General features: G+C 44.8%; 1 protein-coding gene across 2 annotated transcripts in view; it reads right to left on the minus strand.

Moving 5' to 3' along the window:
• Window positions 1-1,489: 1,489 nt before the first annotated feature.
• The window catches only part of plpp3 (phospholipid phosphatase 3), a 49,046-nt gene continuing 29,849 nt past the window's right edge, over window positions 1,490-20,686 (minus strand). For both annotated transcript variants that reach the window (XM_014169241.2, XM_014169240.2), the window contains exons 6-7: window positions 17,185-17,361; window positions 1,490-4,300 (exon numbers count right to left, since the gene is read on the minus strand). In XM_014169241.2, the coding sequence (XP_014024716.1) occupies window positions 4,172-4,300; window positions 17,185-17,361 (306 nt within the window). In that variant the 3' untranslated portion in view covers window positions 1,490-4,171. The remainder of the gene's footprint in view (window positions 4,301-17,184; window positions 17,362-20,686) is intronic.

Raw genomic sequence — 20,686 nt, forward strand, 5'->3', positions numbered from 1 at the left:
AGAGAATTGAATGAGAGCATGGAAACCATTCAACTGTCTTCATTGTAATCTAACACCTTCACATATTGGATTTACTAAAACTATGTTAGCACCTTCTAATACCCTCTACATTTCCTCATGAATCTGCCTGTAGTGAGTAGATGTGTTTAGACTGGTGTTGTCTTCTGTCTGGTTTGAAACACAAACATGTTAGATGGATGCAGGTCAGTGGTGGAAGGCTATGGTACTCTGTCCTCTCAGAACCTGGGTTCTAACACCACTCTGTCCTCTCAGAACCTGGGTTCTAACACCACACTGTCCACTCAGAACCTGGGTTCTAACACAACACTGTCCTCTCAGAACCTGGGTTCTAACACCACACTGTCCTCTCAGAACCTGGGTTCTAACACCACTCTGTCCTCTCAGAACCTGGGTTCTAACACCACTCTGTCCTCTCAGAACCTGGGTTCTAACACCACACTGTCCACTCAGAACCTGGGTTCTAACACCACACTGTCCTCTCAGAACCGGGGTTCTAACACCACACTGTCCTCTCAGAACCTGGGTTCTAACACCACACTGTCCTCTCAGAACCTGGGTTCTAACACCACACTGTCCTCTCAGAACCTGGGTTCTAACACCACACTGTCCTCTCAGAACCTGGGTTCTAACACCACACTGTCCTCTCAGAACCTGGGTTCTAACACCACACTGTCCACTCAGAACCCGGGTTTCATCACCACATCTATTTAGTTATGTTCAGTTCTTAAAAGACTTCTCTCTCCTGAGCTGAAAACAGACTTTACTGCAGAGAAAATTACATTGCCTGTTTCTCACTCAGTTACACAACATAACGCTATACACACTCACACATTCACACACACACCCAGGCACGCACACACACACACTTGCTCCTCTGCTCTGCCAAAGTGTGAAATCAACTCCTCTGAGTCCTCTCGAGTTCACGGTGTATGTGTGTGTAAATTACACCCGTATGACCTAAATACTTATAATTACAGTACTTCCAGTCCTATTTCCTATGGTGTCTGTGGTGTTTGTTGTTGACTGGAACTGTTGCTGGTGTCTGTACTAACACATTTTACCTTCAAGAAAAGTATAAACACTATTTTAAAAATGGGAGGTTCTTCTCGAGTCCAGCTCCTGTGCCAAGATAGATGTGTGTAGAATACTACTTTCGGTAACATTTCGCTTTTAAAGTGTTGTTCATGACACATCCATAAGTGTTGTCAATATCTTACTACGCTAATGTAAAGAAACATAGACAAATATAACTCTCAAGTTGTTGCAGTTGACAGAAGCTTTTATAACATTTTGGCCACGTTTTGAATCGTGTTATAACACTTATGGACGCTCTTAAGACACTGTTACAGAGTTGTCATGAACAACACTTCAAGCGTTACCTTATTTTCATTAGACCCAGTTCAGACATGGAACTGACTCTACAGACCATCAACATAAACCCATACAGTCAAGACAAGACTTCATATAGTTGTGTTTATAACGGGCTTTTTATTTAAAACCACATCTAGTAGAGCTAAGTACATTAAGCAGAAACAAAAACTTTGCTAATATTTATTTTGTACAAAATGAGACAATACAAAAATACTAATAGTGAATTTTAATACAATTCTAGGTTTGTTTTCAACGCGTATTAAAAACTTACTACCACAAATCTACAATATTTGAGTTAACTAAATAAAAAAATCTGTAAATAAATGCTTTTTAAGCAGCACTTGGTAGACAACAGAGGTTGTGGTTTCATAGTGGACAATAGTTAAACATAAGAAATAATATCTTACACAGTTAATTTTTGTGAACTATACATAATTTATATATTTATAAAATGAAAAGGAAAGAGTTTGCCAAAATGATAGGACGGACTAAACGTGATTAGAAAGATGTGCAACGTTTTGAAGTGGTGATGTTGAGAAGATGTCTTAGGCTCCATCCAAAATGGCACCCTATTCCCTATCTAGTGCACTTATTTTAGCCAGAAGTGCATTCTATAGGGAATAGCATGCCATTTGAGATTTGCCCTGAGTAAGCTGAGCTGTAAAATAAAATGGCTGATGGGGAGCAGTTAGTTAATGACATTACTGGACTAGCACTGAACATGTTAAAGATGCATCGTAGCAGAAAATAAAAATATTAAATCCACAGTTTTCTAACGTTCTCTGGACAGGGTCTCAGTCCTCCACCTCTGGCCCTCTCTGACACACACACACACACACACACACACACACACACACACACACACACACACACACACACACACACACACACACACACACACACACACACACACACACACACACACACACACACACACACACTCACACACACACACATACACATACACATTCTTGGCACAGACAATGGTGTGTGTAAGGAGGGTTCATTCTACACACACTACCAGGAGGGTTCATCAAAGACACACACACACACACAAAGACAATCACACAAATACACAAGACACGCAAACCTATACACATCACACATACACAAAAGCGGACACACTGGCACGCACCAACACAGTGACACACAGGACACATACATACATACATACATACATACATACATACATACATACATACATACATACATACATACATACATACCGCTAATGAGTGATTGGGTAGGCCAGAGCCCCTCCCTGCCAGCGGAAAGAGCCCCTATCCCATAATGTCCCAGCTTAGCTGTCAATCAACCCTGTGTCCATGGTGACAGACCACACCCCCACATACGCAGCCAATCAAGCGGCAGCATGGCACAGCCACGCCCCCCAGACAGGGTGACAGGTGGCTGAGAGATATTTACCTCCCCCTCCTTCTCTTCCTCTCCCGAATCCCCCCAAACTAATACCAATCAATATCCCTACTCTTTTAACATCCCTCTTTCAAGAACCCCCCTCTTTCAGAAAGCATCATCCCAGGTTAGGTTACCCAGAGGGGCAGCTAGAAGAGCCTTGTCGAACTAAGAACTAGACTAGTCCAAACTTCTACTTGGTGGTAGGAGCTAGAGTAGTATGTGTCTGGTTCCTGTCCAGGTCTCTTCCTTCTCTAGTAGTAGTTAGTAGCTGGCATTGGACAAGTTAACTAGTTACAGGTTTACTTTAATTCTCTGTGTCACGTGTCACACTCATTCAACGGAGGGCTGAGTGTCTGCGGGTTTTTGCTCCTCCCTTGTACTTGATTGATGAATTAAAGTCACTAATTAGTAAGAAACTCCCCTCACCTGGTTGTCTAGGTCTTAATCGAAAGGAAAGACCAAAAACCAGCAGAGACTAGGCCCTCCATGGATAGAGTTTGACACCCCTGCTCTACGTGATCATCAACAAGCGTTCTGATAGCTGCTCCAGCGGGTGACGAGTGGTGATAATTGACAGTCAACTGGATTATAGTGCTGTAAGTTATTCTGCTCTATATTGTTACTCATATACTGTATGTGTCGTTTGCTAGTCATTTTGCAGTAATATCGTTCCTATTACTAAGGAAGTTGTTCTCCTATGTCAAGGCCTCAGACAGAGACTGTCTTTCTTTCCTTGCTTCATTCATTCATTCACTCATTCATTTATATTTTTTTACACTTTTTTCCCTTTGTGTAGTTACAAAGTGTTCTGTTCCAGTGGCTCTGCACTGCTGTCTGTAACTTCTTGTCTTTAGCTTTTGAGTCTTTTCTTTTTGCTCTAACTTGGGCTCAAATCAGAATAGTAGTAATAACAATAGTAGTTAAAGAATCTGGATAGTGAGAGTGGTCTCCGCAGGGCAGGTCTCAAATAACAGGCTATTTCCTAAGTAGTGCACTACATTTGGACCACAGCGTGTGATAAGTAATGCACTACTTTGGACCACAGCGCGTGATAAGTAGTGCACCACTTTGGACCACAGCACGTGATAAGTAGTGCACTACTTTGGACCACATGCGTGATAAGTAGTGCACTACTTTGGACCACAGACCGTGATAAGTAGTGCACTACTTTGGACCACAGCGCGTGATAAGTAGTGCACTACTTTGGACCACAGCGTGTGATAAGTAGTGCACTACTACATAAGGAACAGAGTGTGATATGAGACACGGCGACAGTCTCTCTGGTCGCTACATTCTACTGTCCAATGGGAGGCGAACAGCGCTGTGATAGGCTCCTCGGTCATGGGAAGGGACGGGGCCTGTCTCACACCATGTTGTGGTGGTTGTTCCGCTCGATGATGTCAGCAGGGGGGAGGAGCTCCTTCTTGATGGGGGAGGGAGGGGGGGAGGCAGGCTTCACCCTCGGCTTGAACAGGTCAGATACATAGAACACCTAGAGAGCGATAGAGAGATAGAGAGATGGAGGGAGAGAGAGAGATAAAGTACCTACACATAATAAGCAGCTTTTGTGAGGAATTTGACCAGAGGAAATGACTGAATATGGGTCACAGTGACCACAGCCCTACATCATCATCATCCTCATTAGGACTAGAACACAGTGAGCCAGGCGTTTCTCCCTTCCTCAGCCCTCTCTCCACCCTCTTCCTCCCCCTCCCCCCCAGGTAGTGAGCTCACTGTGCCCTAGCGTGGGAGGAAGAGAAACAGAATGCCAGTCTCTTCCTGAGGTCACCACTCTATCCTTCTCTTTCACCCATCTCCTCCCTCCTCACCCCTCTCCTCCCCACTCTTTCCACCCTCCGCCTCACCCTTGGTCTCCCGAGAGGGAGGAAGAGATATGGAGGTCCTGATGACATCATCGGACCAAACAGGAAACTGGGCAGACTGGGCAGGAAGTGGGCCTATGGAAAAGGCTCTTAGCAACGGGATATAACAGCCCTTAGCAACGGGATAGTACGACTTAAGCCCTGAAGACCCCTTCTCTCCTTCACTACTCCTTCCTTCTCTTTCTCTCCATTCTTCTCTTCCTCTTTTCCCCTTCTTTCTCTCCTCCTTACTTCTTTCCTTCTCCCACACATCCAAACAGGCTCAGCTGCTGGGACCGATATAAAGGTGAGGGGTCATATTCCAGACCGCCTGCTGTCAGAGCATGACCTTTAACAACCTTTACTAATGACCTTTGACGGAGTCATGACATCATCATAGAGAGACCCATAATAGACTCTACCAGCTCAACAACACACAAAGACACTTCACTAGACAAAAAGGCCCTGTGTGTGTGTGTGTGTGTGTGTGTGTGTGTGTGTGTGTGTGTGTGTGTGTGTGTGTGTGTGTGTGTGTGTGTGTGTGTGTGTGTGTGTGTGTGTGTGTGTGTGTGTGTGTGTGTGTGCAGATTCGTACTTACAAATGTAAATTCTTATGTGGTGTGTTTGTGTTTATTTTTATTTTTACAGGGACAGTGCACATTAATCAACGTTTCAGTAAAAGTGCCGGTTTTAGCCAGCCGGCTAATTTTCAACCTCAGTCCCTGGGCAGGTTATTAAAAACAATTACAATACAGACAATCATTGAGCAGTGAGCACGCACAGAGCAACATAGGACAAGCAAGACATAGCATGCAGACAGAGCAACATAGCACAAAAAGCAACAAGACAAAATCCATAAAAGCAACTAAGTGTTTCCACACCTCACATGCTACAGACAACAGACAACATGAAAAGCGGCAATGCACAGCTAGGGATTATGTTCACAAATCTGATTGACCTTTAGCCATGTCTTCATGCTTTTTGTGAAAGTGTGATAGGTGGTGCAGTTATGTGTGTCTGGTGGCATTGTATTCCAGACATGGGAAGCTCTCACAGAGAAAGCAGATTTACTAAAGGTGCTTTTCCTTAAGGGAACTATACAGTCACCTCTCATGGCAGACCTTGTGGATCTGCTGCCATATGTTTGGGTTTTCTGTTTAACAAAAATACTGAGTGGAGGGGGAGCCAGGCCATTTAGGATCTTGAATACAAGACATGCGTCGGTGTATTGCATAAGATCTTTCCAACTCAGGAGCTCTGAGGATGTAACAATGATGATGGCTATTGGGCTTCCTATCAAGCCCTTTGAGAGCCTGTTTGTAGACAGACTGAATGGGTTTTAATGTTGCACAGCAAGCTTGGGCCCAACTAGTCAAGCAGTATGTTAAGTGGGGGAGTATCATAGATTTGAAGTACAGTTTTGCTACCTCTGTAGTCAAACAATTTCGTATAAATTGGAAATTAGCGAGGTTGAATTTGGTGATTTGAGTTACCTTTTTCACCTGCTTTGTAAAAGAGAGGTTGGAATCAAGTATGATGCCAAGGTACTTAAAATCAGATACCACCTGGAGCTTCTCCCCTGACACATAGACATCTGGCTCAGTAGAATCTGTTGCCCTCTTTGTGAGGAACATGCAGACTGTTTTTTTCACAAACACGAGTCACTGAGCCACTTTGTGACCTGGACCATTACAGTAGTGAGTTCTTGTGCAGCTTGTTGTTTGCTCTTTGCATGCACATATATCACTGTAGCATCTGTGTGTAGCAGTGCTTTGAGCAGAGTGGTGAATGGTATCATATATCTGCCCACTACAGTTAAAGATGTGGGCGGCATTCCAAACCCCTTCCTCAGACGGGACGCATTCCAAAACACTGTCCTCACAAGGACCTAGTCATCCAATCAGAGCAGGCCTTGTCCCCCTGCTGACCACCTCTGACTTCTAACCCCTGGCTGGTCCAAGCATTATCACAGCAGAGAGGCTTCCTGTGCGCACACACACACACACACACACACACACACACACACACACACACACACACACACACACACACACACACACACACACACACACACACACACACACACACACACACACACACACACACACCACCTCCCAGCCTATTGTGTGAGAAATGCAGACTCAGCAGCAGACACCAGGAGAGTAGGGGAATGTGCGCTCCTAAATATGGTCCTACTGGAAACATGCCAGCGGAACATTTAAAGGGGGAACACTGTCTCAGGGAGTCAGGGAGAAGTCTGGTGTGTGTAGAGTGTGCTAGATAGAGGATACAGTCATCCCCACTGATGGAGGAGTGTTTCGTCCCTCTATCCCTCCCTTTGTCAGATCCCTCCATCACTGCGTACAGCCTGGCACGGGTCTGCATTTGCCTTGGCGAGATTGCAGTCATAATACTATGTTTGACGGCAGTCTGCTAGTCATGTTTAGAGTCCTCTGTCACACCATGTGAATCATCAAGACACTGAGTCAGACAGACATTGTGGCACGGCAGGAAGGAAGTGAGCGTGTCTAAAATGAACAAGCACAGCTCACTGTGTTTTACAGAATACAGCGCCTGACACAAGCTGTGGCTTTCATCAGAACCTACCACAGGTCATAGCGTGTCTAAATCAAACCTCTTGTTCCTACAGATTGGTGTGTGTGTGTGTGTGTGTGTGTGTGTGTGTGTGTGTGTGTGTGTGTGTGTGTGTGTGTGTGTGTGTGCGTGCGTGCGTGCATGCGTGCGTGTGTGCGTGTGTTTCTAAAGCTAACCCCTCGCTCAGAGAGCGTGTGAGATAGCAGTATGGGGAATTGTCAGAATACATATTGAGACCTTCAACATCACTAACAGAGAAGCCTCTATACACTGAGTATACTAAACATTTGGAGCACCTGCTCTTTCCAGGACATAGACCAGAGGTACTCAACTCTTACCCTGGAAAGTCCAGAGCCTGCTGGTTTTCTGTTCGACCTGATAATTAACCCATCAGTCTAAGCCGGGGGAGGGGGTTCTACTAAGCTATACGGAATTGTTTTAAGAAGGTCATACCAAGGATCATTTACCTATTTGATTTTGGATTTTATATTTTACCAAAAATATATGAAAATGTTTTTTTATATAAAAAAGTATTTTTGGCCTTATTGTTATTAGCCCATACAAACGCATTGAATAACAGATTCACTACATGGAACAACAAATCTAAAGGAAGTTTGTTCTGAAGTGTCTCTCCTATATTTTTTACATTTACATTTAAGTCATTTAGCAGACGCTCTTATCCAGAGCGACTTACAAATTGGTGCATTCACCTTATGATATCCAGTGGAACAACCACTTTACAATAGTGCATCTAAATCTTTTAAGGGGGGGGTTTAGAAGGATTACTTTATCCTATCCCAGGTATTCCTTAAAGAGGTGGGGTTTCAGGTGTCTCCGGAAGGTGGTGATTGACTCCGCTGTCCTGGCGTCGTGAGGGAGCTTGTTCCACCATTGGGGTGCCAGAGCAGCGAACAGTTTTGACTGGGCTGAGCGGGAACTGTGCTTCCTCAGAGGTAGGGGGGCCAGCAGGCCAGAGGTGGATGAACGCAGTGCCCTTGTTTGGGTGTAGGGCCTGATCAGAGCCTGAAGGTATGGAGGTGCCGTTCCCCTCACAGCTCCGTAGGCAATCACCATGGTCTTGTAGCGGATGCGAGCTTCAACTGGAAGCCAGTGGAGAGAGCGGAGGAGCGGGGTGACGTGAGAGAACTTGGGAAGGTTGAACACCAGACGGGCTGCGGCGTTCTGGATGAGTTGTAGGGGTTTAATGGCTAAGGCAGGGAGCCCAGCCAACAGCGAGTTGCAGTAATCCAGACGGGAGATGACAAGTGCCTGGATTAGGACCTGCGCCGCTTCCTGTGTGAGGCATATATATCTGAGAGATATAAGAAAGATCGGGAGGACATCGACCGTAGTGCATTAATTGCACACACCTGGTCTAAATCAGTCCCTGATTAGAGGGGAGCAATGAAAAAATGCAATGGAACTGGCTTCGAGTTGAGTTTGAAGGACATACAGTAGACTGACCAGGTGAATCCAGGTGATATCTATGATCCCTTATTGATGTCACTTCTTAAATCCACTTCAATCAGTGTAGATGAAGGGGAGGAGACAGGTTAAAGAAGGACTGTTAAGCCTTGAGATAATTGAGACGTGGATTGTGTGTGTGCCATTCCGAGGGTGAATGGGCAAGACAAAAGATTGAAGTGCCTTTGAACGGGGTATGGTAGTAGGTGCCATGCACACCGGTTTGAGTGTGTCAAGAACTGCAACGCTGCTGTGTTTCACACTCAGCGATTTCCCGTGTGTATCAAGAATGGTCCACCAACCAAAGGACATCCAGACAACTTGACACAACTGTGGGAAGCATTGGAGAGTCAACATGGGCCAACATCCTTGTGGAACGCTTTCGTCACCTTGTAGAGTCCATTTTCCAGACGAATTGGGGCTGTTCTGAAGGTGTTCCTAATGTTTTGTACACTTACATGTGTGTGTGCTACTATAGAAGTTCTTCAGACATCAGAAAAGGCCAGTGGGTGATAGTGGCATGAACCTTAATCTCTCCACTGTAGCTTATTGAGAGGGTTAAATACCTCTAAAGTGCTAGAATCACTCTTATCTCCGCCTCCCTCCCTCCCCCTCTCTTAACAGCCCCTCTAAAGTGATCCCAGATGCTTCTTTGTTTCAACTCTGATTGGAGAAGGCAGCAGCGTCGTTAAACTAGCTAAGCCGATAGCCGCAACCTGCAGCAGTGTGTGTGTGTGTGTGTATGTGTGTGTGCAGGTCTCTTGGCTGTCGCTCTGAAGATTAGCTGAGTTCTCTATGAAATACACATATACACAGAGCTAAGAAAACTCCTCCTCTCCTCCTTCTCTTCTCCTTCTGCCCTTCTCTCCTCTTCCCTATCGCTCCTCCCTCTGTCCTCTCATTCGTACACTCTTAGAAATAAGGGTTCCAAAAGGATTCTGTGGCTGTCCCCGTAGGAGAACCCTTTCTGGTTCTAGGTAGAACACTTTTGGGATCCATGTAGAACCCTCTGTGGAAAGGGTTCTACATGGAACCCAAAAAGGTTCTACTTGGAAGCAAAAGGGGTTCTTCAAAGGGTTCTCCTATGGGGACAGCCAAATGACCTTTTAGGTTCTAGATTGCACCTTGTTTTCTAAGAGTGTAGGTCAAACCCATTATCTGAACTCATTTCAGTATTTGTTGATGTTTCTCTTATTGATGTTTATATTGCTCCAGATGACTGATGATTGACTATGCTGACAGGGCAATAAGAACAGCTTACACAGTTTTGATTGGATCAGAACCTCTCCCACAACCTCTCCTACCTAGTGGAGTTTTGGGCAGGGAAGGGAAGGTTCTCTAAGTTCAGCCTGGTAGAAACTTTCTAAAAAATGAAAGGGGTGCTGACAGTACCCCTCCCCAGCCCTGGCAATATGTGTGTGTGTAAAGGTTGCCAGAGTGGTGTGTGTGGTAGTGCCAGAGATATGTCAGTAGCTGAGTCTAGGCGCCACCATGGCCTCTCTCACTTTATGAATCTAACCATTTCCATTCCTGAACTGAATGAGGGCAAGGCAGGAGTGTTTGTGTGTCATGCGGAGGTGATAAAACCAGAGCAGCCAAATAAAAAAACAAACAAATAATTAACAACCTCATTTTTGTTTCAAAGTCCAATCTCTCTCTCTCTCTCTCTCTCTCTCTCTCTCTCTCTGTCTCTCTCTCTCTGTCTCTCTCTCTCTGTCTCTCTCTCTCTCTCTCTCTCTGTCTCTGTCTCTCTCTTTCCCCTCACCCAAATGTAATTTTCCTTGGCAACATACAGCTTAGTAAAGCTATGATGGTTACAGTTTGTAGGGATTCTCTCTCTCCCTCACACACACACTCCTGGGGAGCTGGCTCCAGGCAATGTGCTATTCATTAAAGGGAATCAGATTCTCTTCACTTCGGAGCCTGTTTTTTCACACACACACACACACACACACACACACACACACACACACACACACACACACACACACACACACACACACACACACACACACACACACACACACACACACACACACACAGAGAGAGAGAGAGAGAGAGAGAGAGAGAGAGAGAGTTTTGAGTTTTTATAAAACCTTTATTTTCTACTCAATTGTTAACATTAATAATGACATACTGTCTTTTCAGAAATGAAACACCAAATGTAATTCCTAAAAAAAGACAAAAATACACAAAAAGACAAAAATAACAAAAAAAATAAAAAATTTAAAAACTAAAGAACCTATACATTCAACTTATTTCTCCAACAAAAAATAATTTCCCCTCCTCTACAAAACAAAGCGCTCCTTCGTATGCCCACTTCTCCTCAAACAATGGGAGATCTTTTACAGCTGAGTAGAACTCAAAATCCACTTTTATTCTTATTTTCACTAATCCTTTAAAAACACATCTTACATCCTGCCCATATCCCGTTTCTATCTTATGTTTCCTACTCAGAAAAATGGACATCTTTGCTTGTCCCAAAATAAAATTTAACAGTTGACATTTTCTTTTCTGTTGCTTTCTATATTGAAACCCCAAAATAAAAACAGTGTTATTGAAAATCTCCCCTACAGCTTTAAACAAAGACTCCAGCATCTCCAAGAGAGGTTTTATCCTCTCACACTCCATAAAACAGTGAAAAATGGTTTCTCTTATATTACAAAAAGGACATCCATCTCCAACATCTGAGTTAATAACAGATACAAAAGCATTAACTGCAATGATGCCATGCAAAACCCTCCATTGTATATCACCAGTACCCTTTTGTAACGGTGGCTTGTACAGTGCTCTCCATGCTGGCTTTACCTTGTCATCAATGCCCAATTTTACCCTCCATGGAGTGTCTTTTCTAGTTTTCAATTTATCTTTATTCAACACCTTGACACACCCCCTATATAAGTCTTTCCCATTCACCTCATCCAAACCCACCTCTTCCAACCCTCTCAAATCCAGTAATATCGCCTTTCTTTCTGACTCTGGGATATTTGGTGTAATCCCTAGTCTTGGAAATGAGACGTCTTCATCTTGTACCTTCTTCTTGTGGCTATGAAGCATATCCCACTCTTCTGCTGACAAAGCCTTCCTGCAGCTTCCCAGCAGTTGTCCTACCATCCTTTCCGACCTCACCCCCAAATGTTCAGCCACCCGTCTTCCATCCATTAAGGCGGGCCCAGCCATGGCCATTAACTGTTTTAAGGTGATGATTTTGCCCTTCACCAGAATCTTGGAAAAATGTGGAACAGCTGCAGTTGTGCAATCAAGTCTTGCCCCATACACCAGAGGTTCCTCCAACAGCCAATGCACTGACTCCGCTGAAGTTCGTCTGGACACCTTCATTATGCTCCACACCCTAAGAAGGCCTCTGTAAAACGGAGGTATTCCCTCCCCTAGAAATCTGGCTACTATCAACCAAAAATAAAGCTTTCTTTAAACCTAATCCTCCAACCTGCTGTAATACAAGACCTGCCACCCCTCTCCAAACCACTTTTTCCGGTCCATAAAGCAACCTTTGAATAAACTGAAACCGGAAAGCAGCAGCCCTACTAGCAAGATGTACAAGACCTTGTCCCCCTCCTCTTTTGACAAATACAAAACACTTTGTGGAACCCAGTGATATTTATCCCAAAAGAAATCCACAATTATTGCCTGTATCTTAGCCAGAAGGCCAGATGGTGGTTCTAAAACTGACAACCGATGCCACAGTGCAGAGGCAATCACATTGTTAACTATAATAGTGCGCCCCTATATGACATACGAGATAGCAACCAACGCCATTTCCTTATCCTCCCTTCCACCATTTCAACCACCCCAATCCAATTTTTTTCCATAGTCCCCTCATCTCCCAGGTACACTCCAAGATACTTAAAACCTCCCTTACACCATTCCAGCCCCCCTGGCAAAGCCATGATCCCTCCAGACCATTCTCCAATCTGTAAAGCACAACTCTTTTCCCAATTTACCTTTGCAGAGGATATTCCCCTAAAACGATCAACCATTAGACTCAAACTATCCACCTCCGCTTGATTTTTCACTAAAACAACTACATCATCAGCATAGGCTGAGAGACGAATAGGAGGAATATCCCTTGAAAGGTACACCCCTCAATGCGACTTCTAATGCTATTTAGTAATGGCTCTATAGCAATGGCATATAACATTCCCGACAAAGAACATCCCTGCCTAATACCTCTACACACTTTAAAAGGAGCACTCAAACCACCGTTAACTTTCAATACACTTTCAATGTCACCATATATCACCTCTATCATGGCAATAAAACCAGAGCTGAACCCAAACGCCTCCAAAGTGTGCCATAAATATTGATGTTCAACTCGGTCAAATGCCTTTTCCTGATCAATTGAAATTAGACCAGCATCCAACCCAATAGCCCTAGAGACGTCCAAAAAATCACGAATCAGAGAAATGTTATCCCCTATCTGCCTGCCAGGCACACAGTAGGACTGGTCCGTATGTATGATCTGCCCCATCACCTCCCTCAACCTGTTGGACAAAGCCTTTGACAGGATCTTATAATCAGTGCACAATAAAGCCACCGGCCTCCAGTTCTTCACCTCCCTAGGGTCACCCCTTTTTGGGCAGTAGGGTGAGGACAGCCCTTCTGCAGCTTATTGGTAGTAACCCTCCGGTTAAACTATCATTAACTACTGCTAGCCAATCCTCTCCCAACATAGCCCAAAAAGACTTTAAAAATCAACGGGAAGCCCATCAATGCCTGGTGCCCTTCCATTTTCCATGCCTTTTAATGCAGTGTATAACTCCTGCAAAGACAATGGTTGCTCAAGCTCAACCTGAGCTTCTGCAGCCACCTGTGGGAGTCCATCAAGGAACTGCTGTGTCACTTTTTTATCCTCTTTGTACTCACACTTGTAGAGCTCAGCATAGAACTCTACTGCCCTCTTTCTAATTTCACTAGGTCTAGTGAGCTCTTGTCCAACAGCAGATTTTAGACAATGAATCATTTTTCTTTGTCCATTCTTTTTCTCTAAACCAAAGAAAAATTTGGATGAGGCATCCATTTCAGAGATTCCCTGAAACTTACTTCTCACCAATGCCCCCTGTGCTCTGATACCCAGCAGGTCTGCCAATGCAGCTTTTTTTCCTCTTGAGGGCCTGAGTGTGGCCTCGATCTCCTGTGGTCTCAACCAACGTCATGAGTTCCACTATTTCAGTCTCTAGGGCTTTCATTGATCTGGTGATATCCTTGGTGACATTCCTCGTGTATTGCTTACAGAATTGTTGAATCTGGATTTTCCCTATATCCCACCACTGTTGAAGGGATACAAAACTGGCCTTTTGAGACCTCCACCTCTCCCAGAAAAAACTAAAACATTTCCTGAAGTGAGCATCACTCAATAAAGTTATGTTAAAATGCCAGTATGCGCTTTTAGGTTTTACATCGTTAATGAACACCACCTCTGTTATTAAACAATGATCAGAAAAACCCACTGGGGTTATCACACTTGATTTACAGACCTGAGATTGATGCTCAAAACAATAAAACCTATCTAACCTGGCCATAGAGATGGTGTTCTCTCTCACATGCACCCAGGTATACTGCCTTGTGCCTCCATGTTGACTCCGCCAAATATCACACAGTTCATTTGTTACAATGAGACGTTTTAAAAAAGTCCTTGAGGCTATATGAGGTTCTTTGTGATTTCTATCTAAATCACTGACTGTGCAGTTAAAATCCCCAGCAATAAATAAATAATCTTCATTGTTACATTTCTCAATGGTATTTGATAATGTCTCTAAAAAGCATACCCTCTCAACTGCCACCACTGGGGCATATACATTTATCAGACACATAGTGATGTTTTCATACCTTACTCTAACTTTTAATAACCTCCCCTCAACTACCTCTTCAACCTCATATGACAAAGGCAAAAACCCTTTTGAGAACAAGATGGCCACACCCCCACTTTTTGAGTTTTTATGACTACACACCACTGTCCCCCCCACTCCTGTTGCCACATAACTTCATTTTCCAAATTACTATGCGTTTCTTGTAGAAAAATTATGTCACTTCCCTTTCCCCTAATTAACTCATACACTATGGCTCTTTTTTAACGTCTCTTGCCCCATTTACGTTTAAAGAAGAAATCTTAAAACTGCTCATGGATGAAAAAAAAATACAGAGGAATACCCAGAAACCACATCTCTTTACATACTTAAAGCTGCGATTGAACTCTTTCATTTTCTTTAGAATTTTCATCACTTATCACTCTCGTGACCACTTTCTTGAGTCTAGCAATTTCAGGGCTTGTCAAACTTCCCCCTGTTATTTTTGACATCAGAAACTTTGCTGATTCAATAAACAATTCACTTTCAGGGAAAAAATCTGTTACATTATAATCCTGCATATATTTCTTCCCTTTTGTCAACTTCAGAAATTGACGTACCTTCTCAATCCCATACCTCCCTTCCACCCCATTTATCTCACTATTTTGTTGTGACGCGTCAGATGACTCACTCTCGCTATCCTCCCCAGAAGAAAACTCCATCTCTACAACCTGTTTATCTTCAAATGAATTATTAATCTCTACCTTCCTCTTGGAATTAGACCCTTCACCACCCCTTACATTCTTCCTCTTACTTCTCGGTACTTTGAAAACAGCTGCTTCCTTTTCCATTATTTCAATCTCCTCTTGACCTCCAATTTCATTTTCCAGCACCACCTCAGCGACGGCAGTCGCAATCTCACCGACTGTTTCCCCTCCCTCTTTGTTCTGATCTACCACAATTGCCCCCGTATCCACAATGCCTTCCTCTCCTACTTTTCCTACCACATCTGCCCACCTTCTCCCTTCCCCTGCACCCTTAGCATGTTCATCCCTTCGCGGTGGTGCGTTAGCTGCACCGGCACTAGAGCTACTACCGGGCTCTGCGTGCTCATTCTCGGGACAATTACGCACCAAATGCCCCTCTCTTCCACAGCCAAAGCATTTCATTGATTCAGTAGAAGCGTAGAAGACATAATCAAATCCATCAATCTTAAAACTGAATGCTAAATTCAGTTCATCAGTGTCCTTTTTTAAAATCATATGCACTTGTCTCCTATGAGACACGACATGTTTCAGCAACGGAGATTTGCATCCAAAAAGAACCTTCTTTATTGTTGATACAATTTGACCATGACGAGATAACTCTCGCTCCAACACTTCATCTCTAACAAATGGTGGCACGTTAGAAAGTATAACTTTCTTTGCCGGATTCATAAGCGGAAATACCGGTGTCTGTGTCTCCCGCAACACAACACCACTCTCAACTATCGTATTCACCTTTTCAATGGAATCTAAGAATATCACTACAGCGCTATTCATCCTTGAGGCTGATTTGATACTATCACACCCAATGATAGCACCCACTGCCAAGCTACATTCTTCCACTGAAACCCCGGCCGCAGCAGGAATCTTTACTCCATGTCGCCGACTAAGTTTTTCAAACTCCAAACTTCCGCGAGTGGCCATTGCAACCAGCCCCACCCGCTGGTTGTGCCCTCGCGAAAACCAACCTCAACGATCCCACCACCCCTATACGTGCTTAGTGATATTTTAGACAAGATACCCTTAAAACAACTAAACTAATCAACACACATATATATATATATATATATATATATATATACACACACCAAAAACCAATAGAGTGAAGATAATTCCAGTCGCTCTCACAATCACTCCTGCTTCACGACTCACTCCCAGCATGCACTCCAACGAGAGAGAGAGAGAGAGCGAGAGAGAGAGAGAGAGAGAGAGAGAGAGAGAGAGAGAGAGAGAGAGGTAGAGGGAGAGGGAGAAAGAGAGAGGTAGAGGGAGAAAGAGAGAGGTAGGCGAGAGAGGTAGAGGGAGAAAGAGAGAGGTAGGCGAGAGAGAGAGGGAGAAAGAGAGAGGTAGGCGAGAGAGAGAGGGACAGGGGGGGTAGAGGGAGGTAGCGAGAGAGAGAGAGGTAGGGGGGTAGAAAGACTGAAAGAGAGAGCGAGGAAAGGGGAAAGGCAGAGTTGAGAGAGAGAAGAACTAGGGGAGAAGGTCTGGAGAATGTCTTGTAGTAGTTTAATGCCTCAATACATTCTCTCTCTCTCAGCCCTCATATCTCTGATTACCTGATCTGGCCTGACTCACAGCAGACTAACCTTGACCTCTGACCTCTAACCCTAACCCTTACAGCCACAATACAATAGATTACTAACAGTGACTCATCACGCAATAGGCCAGCGTTTATTAGTTCTGGTCCTGGGGACCCAAAGGGGTGTACATTTCTGTTGTTTTCCCTAGAACTACACACCTGATTTAAATAATCAATTCATCAAGCCTTTGGAACTGGGACTGAGTGGAATCAGGTGTGCAGTGCTAGGGCAAAACAACTAAGTGCACCCCTTTGGATCCCCAGGACCAGGATTAAATGTGTGTGTGTGTTTGTGTGTCTGTACTCACTATGCAGTAGGCCACCAGGGCGCCCTGTACAAAGCCGGCCAGTACGTCTGTGGGGTGGTGCTTGTGGTCGGAGACACGTGATAGGCCGGTGTAGAATGCCATCATCAGCAGCGTGAACTGGACGAGAGGGCGGAGCAACCGGGCACCTCTCCACGTGAACCTGGACTGAAGATAGAACTGATGGAGGGATGGAGAGAGGGAGAAAGAAAGAAAGAAAGGGAGAGAGTGAGTGAAAGGGATTATTATTTGAATGGATGACCACAGAAAAACATTGAGCAGTATGTGTTTGATCTTACACAGACAGATTTATAGTGTTGCACAGACAGATTTATACATCAGATCTGAAGCACATGTGTAGATATGAATTTCATCAGGAGAAATTCCTTGGTAAAAGGGAATACGTGTGAAATATATTGTGTTATATTACTGAGATGAGTGTCTTTAAGAAGTACGATGACAGATGACAGGGACTGTGTTCTCTCTTCTCCTCACCCTTGGACTTCCTGTGTTTCTTCTTCTCCCCTCAGACTTAAACCTGTGCTTCCTGCTTCATATAGCCAGATGCAGAGTGAGTGTCTTTCTACTTCATATACCCAGAGACTGGGCGGGGCATCCGCCGCCAAGGTCTCCCTCACCCCCTCTCACACCCAACCACTCTCACCAAGTCCTAATAAGCAGACCTACAATAACAACAGCCTTGCCTAACTCCCGCTCCTCCCCCATAATGCCATGGACTCCCAGAGGAAGGTATGGAGGAGGCTTCTGGCTCTTCCTGGAAGACAAGCTCATCATTATTGTTGTCTTCGAGGAAGGAGAGGAAGGCACCCTCCCATTCCTCTCTCCTCTCAGGGATGTTTAGAGTTCTGGCTTCCGCAGGCAGTGGCGGACTTACCATTTGGCAGAAGAGGCAGTTGCCTCAGGCCTGACATCATCAGGGGGCTTTGTGAACTGGTCATAATAATAATTTATCAGCATGAGGCCCCGCCCCATACAGCCGAATAATAATTCAGCATAAAACCAATGATTTCTTTCCATACATATCAATATTAATATAATCCACGTTTTTCTAATAGCCGTCCTGTTTAAATGCATGAATGTAATGCTGTGTAGTGACATGAATGAATGATCGATTGAGACATATTGAAGCAGGTTACGTTAAGACAGATAAAACAGCACAGCTCGATGGTGGATAGATTATACTGTATGAGGCTACTCTAGCCGATACAAAAGTCAAGAGCAAAATAATACAACTGATTACATTATTGCGTGCTAAATGTTTCTGATCAGTGATGAGCCAACTAATGAATGAGCTACCACCTCCACTTATTTGACCAGCCAGAAATCAATTAACAAATGATTATCAGACAAGTCACTAAGTCCGCCCCTGTCCGCAGGTCCAGGGGGGAAAGGTGAAGGGAAGGAGGGAAAAGGTAGAGACCAAGCAAAAGGAAGAAAGTAAGACAGGAATGTCTGTCCTTCACAGCCATGATGTTTACTAGGCCTACTGAAGCGGTGTCAAGGGCAGTCCTGGTCCTTGAGAGATACAGACTGGAGTTCCAGTCCTGGTCCTAGAGAGATACAGGCTGGAGTTCCAGTCCTGGTCCTAGAGAGATACAGACTGGAGTTCCAGTCCTGGTCCTAGAGAGATACAGGCTGGAGTTCCAGTCCTGGTCCTAGAGAGATACAGGCTGGAGTTCCAGTCCTGGTCCTAGAGAGATACAGGCTGGAGTTCCAGTCCTGGTCCTAGAGAGATACAGGCTGGAGTTCCAGTCCTGGTCCTAGAGAGATACAGACTGGAGTTCCAGTCCTGGTCCTAGAGAGATACAGGCTGGAGTTCCAGTCCTGGTCCTAGAGAGATACAGGCTGGAGTTCCAGTCCTGGTCCTAGAGAGATACAGGCTGGAGTTCCAGTCCTGGTCCTAGAGAGATACAGGCTGGAGTTCCAGTCCTGGTCCTAGAGAGATACAGGCTGGAGTTCCAGTCCTGGTCCTAGAGAGATACAGACTGGAGTTCCAGTCCTGGTCCTAGAGAGATACAGGCTGGAGTTCCAGTCCTGGTCCTAGAGAGATACAGGCTGGAGTTCCAGTCCTGGTCCTAGAGAGATAGAGGCTGGAGTTCCAGTCCTGGTCCTAGAGAGATAGAGGCTGGAGTACCAGTCCTGGTCTTAGAGAGATAGAGGCTGGAGTTCCAGTCCTGGTCCTAGAGAGATAGAGGCTGGAGTTCCAGTCCTGGTCCTAGAGAGATAGAGGCTGGAGTTCCAGTCCTGGTCCAAGAGAGATAGAGGCTTCTGTGTGAGTATGAGAGCCATTTTCCCACCACAGACTGAGGAATGACTTAGATAATTTGTTTTGTGTTTGTGTCCTAAGAAAAACGGCAATAAAAAAACAACAATAGTCTTCTCATAAGTTTAGTGGTTTCTTAGAAAATTCTACTCAAGAAGAGAGAGGCGTTCTCTCTGACTCACATAATCACTCCGTGACAGATATAAAACACACAACTGAGAAAGAGATAGAGAGAGAGAGAAAGAGATTTCCTGCCGTCATTCCGCACCACCACAGAATGCCTGTAGTATTGTTTACTAGCCATCTATTTGAAAAACAGGGTCCTTGGAGTGTGTGCTGATGCGTGTGTCGCTGTGTGTGTGAGTAGTGTACAATCTGACTTGTTGGTCAGTTTCTATTTCCTAGGAGAGTTGGCTATTCTCTCCTCGCTCTTCTCCTTCTTCCCTCGCTTCTTGCTCTTCTGTGACTTCACCACACTCCACCTCCCAGAAGACTTGTTGGTGGTTTAAATATCAAGCCTGCGCTCTGAAAGTACCACCTCTCGCCTTCTCTCCCTCTTTGACACTCCCTCTCTCCATTCTAACCGAGAGGCTGCCAGAGAGAGGCGGGGATATATCCAGAGCTCGCCACAAAATACCACACAATACCCCAGGAGGCATGGGCCAACCAACCATGCACACCCAAAAGCCTGTACAGCCCAGCTCAGCCAAGCTAAACCTAACCTAGCCCAGCCCAAAACACTGACTGAGTCACACTGGGTCAGTAGTGAGCATAGTTGTGGAAATATCTGCAGTCGTAATAGAGGAGAAGAGGGAACAAGAGATGGAGGGGATAAAGAGGGGAGGAAGAGACAAAGAGATAGGGGGAGAGTGGGGGGCGTGGATGTAATACTAATTAGTGTGTTGGAAGGATGGAGGCCCCCTGGGGCACGAAGACTGACCTATAAACCACAACAGGTGGAGAGAGGAACGGAAAGAGAGAGAGATAGAGAAGGGGTGAGGAAGTGTGTTCAGCTGTTAAGAGGAAAAGAGGTGGAGCATCCATCTATTCATCTAGCCATCCATCCATCCATCCATCCATCTAGCCATCCATCCATCCATCTAGCCATCCATCCATCCATCCATCCATCCATCCATCCATCCATCCATCCATCCATCTATCTATCCATCTAGCCGTCCATCCATCCATCCATCTATCCATCTAGCCGTCCATCCATCCATC

Source organism: Salmo salar, chromosome ssa23, assembly GCF_905237065.1.
Source record: "Salmo salar chromosome ssa23, Ssal_v3.1, whole genome shotgun sequence".
NCBI classification, from domain to species: Eukaryota; Metazoa; Chordata; class Actinopteri; order Salmoniformes; family Salmonidae; genus Salmo; species Salmo salar.